Source organism: Macrosteles quadrilineatus, unplaced genomic scaffold, assembly GCF_028750875.1.
Source record: "Macrosteles quadrilineatus isolate MER2022 unplaced genomic scaffold, UCM_ALF_1.0 Scaffold_3__2_contigs__length_128488019, whole genome shotgun sequence".
In the NCBI taxonomy this organism is placed as follows: Eukaryota; Metazoa; Arthropoda; class Insecta; order Hemiptera; family Cicadellidae; genus Macrosteles; species Macrosteles quadrilineatus.
Window position 1 is genome coordinate 4318613 of NW_026542596.1, and position 9027 is coordinate 4327639.

Consider the following 9027-nt stretch of genomic DNA (forward strand, 5'->3'; position numbering starts at 1 on the left):
CTGTCCTCATAAAAAGTCGTAACAGGTACTAGGAACCGAACCCACGACACCGCTGCTTCGCCCCGAAATCGTGGTGCTACCGACTCAGCTTTCGACTCACAAATTATTTGGTAAGAAATCTATATATTTAATACCGTAAGCAAATCGGTCCCCACGAAATATCTCGAGCTAGGAAAAAGGTAGTATGGCTGTTGAGGATTCATTTTAAAGCTTAAGGTCCAAGGACGGGGGGGAAATATCAGAAGTGTCTATCATTACCCCTGTTATGCCCCACAGGCCGTCAAAGATCCAGTCAGTTTCTAATAGAAGTACTTTACTGCTAACAGTGTTTCAATAAGCTGTTTCAAATAAACCTGATGTTAACATTACGGTATTTGTATATTTATTGATTTTAGTGTTCTGTTTTTGGGTTAGAATGGTAATGTGGCGTTGATATGTATTGTGTAAAGGTGTGTATTAAATTTCAATTTGTATACAAAACTAACTTCCTTTTAGTAAATTTCCCTATAGGGAAGGGACTATTACCGTAGGAAAGACCTAGACACGAGACAAATTTACCTTTTTCATTGTGATATCCCCAGGAGCAAAAGCACTATTCGTTCGAATTGTTATATATGTATAAAATTCTAATTTTACATTATGTGTGTCCGTAAACACGAAAACTCGAGTAATTTTCGTCCGATTTTGATGACATTTTGCATAAATATGTAGAGCTGGATATTCTTGAACGAGCTTTTAATCAGCAATATCGGGTAATTGTAACAACATATATAGAGTTTTGAAGTTAAAAAAAAACTTGAGTTTTAAAATTTTATCCTTAAAGCATGGAAATGGCCAATTTTCATTTCAGCTAACATGCAGAGCTCAAAAAACCATTTTGTATGCTGAAGCATTGATGTGCAACTAAAGGTTACAAATGAAATGAAAGAACAACATTTACAATTACCAATGTTATTATTTTTCATAGTACATATTATGTCAATCAAATTTGGCAAACTTATCCATTCCATCCCATACTACCAACATAAAAAAATGTGTCTCTTCCTCACAGCAGGAAACCTAAGTATTCTTTAATTCTAATGTTAATATAAATGGGGAATAAATATCACTTGTTTATGGAAATATTTTGGTTAAAATCCAGACGAATTGAAATTAGCTTAGTCTGCAGGTTTGCTGCGGCGGGAATATTTGTACTTGTATGTGGAATAGTACCTACGACCAGTTGATGTGGCGTAAAATTGATTTTTGGGCTGCAAAACATCAGATCTGTTCATATCATTATACTAATGGATATAAATAACAATGAAAGAAAGGAATTTTGGGTAAATCCTTTTTGAATAGTGTTATTGGCAGAAAAAGTATGGTTAGCAACTTAACTTACGAACAAATAATAACAAGTTTATAATAACACGGGGAGGGATAACTTGCAGCTGGCATAACAATAGTTGGAATGGAGCTCTCTGTTAAAGATTCGTTGATGTTGGAAAAAGGTTATGCCACGATATTGAATGTAATTTGATAAAATGACCAACAGAAATGCAGTTGTCCTAACATCGTAATTTCAACGACGAAAGACTTTTCCCTCAACATGCATTTGACAGAATATACATGTAGTATGAAAATTATTATTTTTTTTTAAGATATAAAATGAGTTACGCTTTATTTACTCACCAGTCATGTTAACCCCACTTCTTCCCATAGCCCTTCTTGTGACCTCCACCGTAACCTCCATGGCCATGACCCCCGTAACCATAGGATATGGGAACGACAGCGTAACCTACATATCCACCTTGATGACCTCCTCCACAACAACCACCTCCATGACCCCCATAGCCCCCATAACCTCCTCCATACCCTTTATATTTGGTTCCGTCTATCACAGAGAAGACCGCGATTACCAGAAGCAACAGCGCACTCGTCTTCATGGTGAGACTGAATAAAACAGGATATTCTAATTTTATTAAAGATGGACTTGAGAGTGGAAATCCCGCAGCGTCAGACCTTATTGTCCAGTGCGAGATAATGGCAAGTTGTACACGCGCTGTAAATCTTCCTCGGACCTCCACTTACAGAGTCATTACGCATCCTTGAATAAGTTGGTAGGCTAAAGTGGCAAGAAATGCGGATCTTTGTGTTATTCGAGAAATCACAATGCAAATATAATTTTCATTTATTCGTGAAAATGAAAATTCTCAATGAAAATTGTATACAAAATAAGTTTGTTGAAGGGTTAATAGCCTAGCACAGTGAGTGTTCAAATTACCCTGAACAAATCATTCCCCAACAACTACGGCAGTATTTTTTCAAAGTTAAAAGAAAATATCGGAAAAAAATGTGTTTTTAATTTAATCGTATTCGATATTCGCTCTATTCGGTAACTGAATGGAAAGTGCTCGCTAACAATCTAATGGTCACCGGTTCGATCCTGAGAAAGTTAAGTATTTTTTTGTTGGTTCGAAACTGGACCCAGCTGTCCCTCATCACCCAGCTTATCTCAGCCAGTAACAAAGCTACACAGATAATCTCAAAATATTCTACACTCATATTTGGGTTAAAATACGCACACATGTGGCATCCCAATTTCAACTAATTGATAATTGATAATTCAGGCGGATATAATACTACGACATTTAGACGAGAGTTAATTTGGAAGAGTAAATTGCATTGTAGAGGTTTACATTTGAAAATAATTTACTTCAGATCCTGTGTAATAAGTAACTAACGTTTGTGTTTTTTTATTTGCAATTAATTACTCAATTGAATCCGAAGTTGAGAGGATTATATTGTTTACCATTGGCACAACGTCCAACTTTAGCCGGTAAACCTTAGTCGGTGCGAATAGAGTTTGGGAAAAAATAGATAGAAGCACGACAAGAAACTGTAGTGCGCAGTGGGCAAATGGAGAACTTATTGAGAGCACGCAAAAGTAAATTAAGAACAAGGAAAAATCTGATGATCGTTTTTGTCCCGCTCTAAATTAAAGCTAGGGAAACGATTTTTTTCTTTGAACTATCATCGAAAATAGCTACTTTCTGTACTATGTTATTAAAAGTTTTCCGTTCGACCATGACAATGATTCACACGTAGACATACAAATTCACAGTAAAAATATTAAATATAGGTATTGTGTTGTGTTGAACTACTTGAACTCATCCTTGCCTTAGGACTTGTCCCAAAAACAATTTTTCAAACTGAAAGAAAACCAAAATTGGTATTTTGCACTGAAAACTGGATGCTTCTCACCACAGCTGTTACTAAAGAAGTTATTATAGTTTTTCGAGTATTACAAAAATACAAAGTGAAATGTAAAGAATGTGCTCTACGGCATGAAATTCACTAAACTTGAGGTGCGTACATTCCAAAAACTTAAGTTACCTTGATTTCATTTCATCAACGTCCTTTGATCGGGATCGTTTGTGTAGCGGAAGAGCTTTGTAGACGCTGAGACGTCTTTGCCTTGTAGACGTTCGATTGACAGTGTTGCTTGAGATGCTGCTAGGCCTAAATCTACTGAAAAGTCTGCTGTTGACATACTGCTGGTTGATATAAGGTCTATTGTTGCTGTATTGGCTGCTGATGTAAGGCCTATTGTTGCCATTCTGCTGACTTGAGAGGCTATTACTGCCATACTGCTGACCATTCATATATTGTTCACCTTGTGTCGGCCCAGACGTATAAGTCCCTCCCTGTATTTCTCCGTTTCCACCTGTCACTCCCGGACTCACTGTCCATATTTCGTCGTCCTCTCCCCCAACCACAGCACGACAGTCACCCCCTGGGTCTCTCATCATCCCCCCAGGACACGCCCTCACAGGACTTGCCACCAGGATACGAGGAAACGCTGGGTCGGAGCTGTGGAAGTAATGGATGAAGTAGTGCATACAGTAGTTGTAAATAGTCAAGGCTATTAATCTTTACTAGACATTTCATTTACATGGGTCAGGTCCTACAGAACAGTTGAATGAGCCACTCTCAGAATGTTCAGGAGTTCTATTTTCTCCCTTAATACCAAGAGAGTTATAATAAGACGTCATAGTTTACTATTAAACGTCTTTCCCAGTTTGGGGTGATTAACAAGTAGGCGTATTCAACAGAAACCAGTAGTTCAGACCAGCGTACTCTGTCGATGGCTAAATTTAATTACGGTAATTTAACGAGAAAAAAATTTAAAGTGAGACTGGAATGTCTTGTTCTATCAAAGCTTTTTGCTTACTTTGATACTGTAATTTTACGTAAAATCTAATACCTAGTAACTAAACAAATCGTTCACACGGTTGCTTCAAGTGCAGAAATATTAACTGGGAAAGAAATAATTCCACAACACTTGGATTCTTTGTTTGAAGTTCATTGTTGGTGATGGTGAGTTAATGTTGTTCAAAGGTTTATTGCGGACATTTTCCATCACGAATGTAAAAAAACAATACACTACGTTTCGGGATCTGGAATCTGATCCCGTCTTCAGGTGAAAAACTTAACTAACACATTACAACTAACAATACACAAACGCCCAACCTAAGTTGGAATACACTACCGAGGGTAGTAGTCAAAAAATATGCACTAGTCAAGTCATGATACAACATGCAATTAATAACAAATCACAAAACACTATAATCTATAAAAGGTTTACGTACAAAAAACTCACACAATGGAACACTAACAACACCGTACGCTATGACTCCACCAATGAGACTCCACATTACAGATTCCAGATCCCGAAACGTAGTGTATTGTTTTTTTACATTCGTGATGGAAAATGTCCGCAATAAACCTTTGAACAACACTTGGATGTTATTTAATATGTTTCATATAATTTTTTTTAATGCTCGCTTTCAAAATATATAAACATTGTACATTGCTTTATGCGAATTTGCATCGTCAGACTTGCAACACGCCTGAATGTTGACAAATTTTCCATTACTATAAATTTGTTCTAACAAACAATTAAAAGAATTCATTTAATGGCCCTTTTATAAGTGAAATATATATTCCATTTCCAATTTTAAATAGAATGTTGTAAATGTTATACTGTTTGAACAAATTTGAAGTATGTTTCTCAACATTCAGACACATTTAGCCTTAATCTGATCATTATGATGTTTGCAATCTAATCCACTCCTATATCATTTACCCATTCGAATAATACCTCTAAATCATTATTTTGGAAATGAAAATGCTTAAAACATTTTAATACGCTGAAAAACAAAAAAATCGTATATCATAATCACGTAAGCATTGTGTAAAACTTAATTAGTTTATCTCAACAGGAAACGGTAAAATTAGCATTGGTGTCAGATACGTAAGGTGTACTGTACACAGTAACTTATTCAACTGCCTCAGTTACATTCAATCAATAACAATTTACGTTATACTAATAGTTTGAGAAATAATTGACTCTAAACAATAAATAAAAAACAAGTGTATTCTGTGCTGAATACATTTTTAATATTATAATTTGAATATGAAAATAGCCAACGTTTAAGTAATACACTCAACGGAAAATATCTGAAGATTAAATTATAACGTGTCCACTTAAGTTTGTACTCAAATGGCTGAATTCAAAAATAAGCTAAAGCAAAGAGAAAAATTAAGAACCCACTAAATCAACCCATGGCAAAATAAGTTTATGCATTTGACCAGAAAACTCATTGGATAAGCAAAAGGGTCGCCCAATAATAATTTAACAAAACTGTGCAGTCATGAGGATGATTGGTTCTAACTCCAGACCTAAGTAATGCAGCACAACCACAAAAACACGAGTAAAAGAACACAACACTAACCGACACAAGGGACATTGTGTGGACTGAAGACTGCCATGCAAGATTACGGTGAAGGTCGAATGTGTATTGTTGACTGTTGTAAGAGATAATACTTGAGGGACGGCTTGTCTCGATGTTATAGCACGGGAGCTTTTTCTTAGAGACCGAGGTTAGAACCCAGTCAATCACCAATGGCAACATTTTATGTAACATCACCATGACTTAGTGGTAGGGAGTCTGGAGTCCACAATCTGGAGTCAGCTACGCATGCTTAAGTGCGTATTTTAAGCCAAATGCGGATGTAGGATGGGTAGGGAATTGACTTGATTTGCGAATATCTCTTTCTGGCTAAACCCAGCAATTCTTTAGCCAGGATCATTTATTAGAAGGCAAATCACCATGGATAGGTGAGCCCAGTTTTGAACCATCAGAGGGTCTTACATTTTTTTCAAAATCCAATTGGCAATCTTATGAATACGAAGTTTTGGAACCTAACCTAACCTAACCTACCAAGTAAATAAACGTAGATAGGTCGCAGGATAATTGTCTTTTTACTGGGGGAGTTTTCAATGAAAAGCCACACAGTTTAATTTCCGCCCATTTATAATACATTTTCGATACAAAACACAATACACTAGTGCTAGTGATTTATTGGTTTTAATTTTAAACTGTGTGGTGTTTGGATAGTCACACTCCAACGGCATCATCAATCTGACACAGACTTTCTCCCATTAGCTTGTCAACAACCTTTATAATGGGTAAGCGATGAGAGTAACTATGATAATTAATAGGTAAAATCATGAAAGCTGCATCAACTTTTGAACCGTAATTTTTGCAGGGAAGGGGGGTTGCACTATTTTGTTTAGAATTAAAAGGATCATAACATAGGAATTTCAATCAGAATCGGTTTCTTTTAAAAAATCCATTTTTCCGTTTTCATGGGTTTTAATGGGTAAATAACACAATTTACAATAACTTTTGAACCATAAGATACTAATTCTAATCAAAGCCAGCCTTTTTTTTAAATCAAATTTTCGTCTATATGCGCAAATAACATAAATTACAATAACTGTGGAACCGTAATTTTTACAGAAATGGGATTTGTACCATTCTGTTCTGAATTTAAAGGGCTATAACATACTAAAAAAATTCTTACCATAATCGTTTTGGCCGTTTTTGAGAAAATCCAATTTTCCTGTTATTTTATGGGTTTTCATGGAAAAACCACCATTAAAAATAATTTTTGAAAAAAAAACACCTCGGACATTTGAAAGAAAACAATACTTTTTCCATGTACCATGTATAGGGGGAGAAAGTAAAAATAGAAACGCCATATTATAAAATATACCATAGAAATAGTTTAGTAAAAAAGATAACATAGGCTACATTTTCCAGCAGTTTTTTGTGTCTAAAAATAAACCTAAGGCCATACAAAACGGGTATTAATAGGGCCTACATATAAAATCTTTTGCCAAATAATTTACTTACAACGCAGTTATAAAGATGTATTATGTGTCAAAACCTTCGAAGGGGCCTGAAGATACTTAGTAATTCTTCAGAAGTTGTACTTTCATTCAGCGATTCCTCAATCAGATGACTGCCAAAGTCGCAATAAGCTCGGAGGCGAGGGTAGAACAAACACCCAGTCAAGGGAAGAATTCCAACAACCTTTTGTGCCAAAGACTCGATTTAAAATCTACTCGCGTGCCCCAAGTGCTCTTGATTTGGAGCCCATCAAGTCTTATCGCAACTCGTATTCAAAAACATATAAACATGTTTTAATATTTTAACTATGTGTACAACTAGCATTAACTTATTTTTCTAATTATGGGGTGTTGTAGGAAATATTTTCGTGCACTCTGTGTATTAAAAAAATAAAATAGTAGTTTAATTTTGTCGTTAAGTTACCGAACACATGGGTGATGTTTTTTCTGTCTAATACTGTCAAACTATTCTATACAACTCCTTTAAGAACAAGTATTAGTGGCACAATCATCAATCCTAAAAAAAATAATTCATTGAGTAACTCGCTGATACAATTATTATGCTCTTATTTAATAAAAACTCATTTATAACCCACAACCAACCATTCTATACACTATTAGGTCTCAACTCTTTGTGGAATTGTTTAATACAATTATTTGGTAGGCACCTTTGACCAACAGGCCAATAACAAGATACTCACGTTTGACAGTTGAAGATAAAAACAAGTCAACTTTGTTATTACTCATTAAGCTCTTTTGTTCTATTCGACTCAGGTTAGTTCTTGCACCAAGTAATGTTTTATAACAGGTTTTCTGTTAATTCATCATCTTAAGAGCGAAAGAGAAATTCCACCGTGTAAATGTAGTATCTTTTTATTCAGTCGAAGTCCTCAATTAAATTAAAAAGATGCACGCCCTAACCCTTGTATTAAATTATTTTACCTACGACCGTTTTTTAAAGTAGCCATTTCAGTTCAGTTCTTAGAATTGAAAAGTTTCACTTAACAGCTGTTTACTTTCATATCAGCATAGTTTCATTTCATATCAGCATAGTTTTTCTCATATCAACACAGGTAACGGACCAATGAGGTTCAAGTATTGAGAGAAAACAATTAAAATTGTAATGCTTCAAACGTCAACTAATCAGCTAATCAGCTGATCAGTTGACAATTTTAATTGTTGATCTGACTTGTTCCTGTTGATACTCGCGTATTCTTAACCTAAGTAGGTGGAAGTTAAAGGAAGGTAGAGTAAACTGTTTTAAAAATGTCATTTAGTGAAAGTGAAGTTGACGAGATGGAAATGAGAGCACAAACTGCTTATAATATTCTATAATATTCAATGCTGAGATCTAACTGTAAATTAACTCTTTCACTATAATCATTCAGTTGTAAAAAAAAAAGAAATTAAATGCAATTATTTCCCTAATTGTACCTGATACAGTATTTATGGTAAGAATGATGTTAGCAGAACGTATTCCCTGAAAAAAGGTAACTTAATTATTTAACGAAGTTTTACAAACACGTGATTACATGAAATCAGCTGATTATACAATAAGTCGTTGCATCACTTTCAGTGGCACTGACAATAAACGAAAACATAACCTCTCTAAGAAGTTATGAGTAGTGATTGTTAGTAACTAAAAACCAGATTATTAGTAATTAAAAAACTTTCGTAGGTAAAGTAGTGTACGCAACTCGCGTTAATAGTCTTTACGACACTCGTAGAAGTTTTTAAGAAAATTTTCTACTCGTGTCGTAAAGACCAACTTAACGCAATCGTTGCTT

General features: G+C 35.0%; 1 protein-coding gene across 1 annotated transcript; it reads right to left on the bottom strand.

Moving 5' to 3' along the window:
- Positions 1–1679: 1679 nt before the first annotated feature.
- LOC128988472 (protein no-on-transient A-like) lies at positions 1680–5975 on the bottom strand. The gene is made up of 3 exons (XM_054409786.1): positions 5725–5975; positions 3376–3852; positions 1680–1932 (listed from the first exon to the last, which is right to left on the bottom strand). Exons 1-3 carry the CDS (start codon positions 5973–5975, stop codon positions 1680–1682), a joined length of 981 nt encoding a protein of 326 aa, XP_054265761.1.
- Between the last annotated feature and the right edge of the window lie 3052 nt (positions 5976–9027).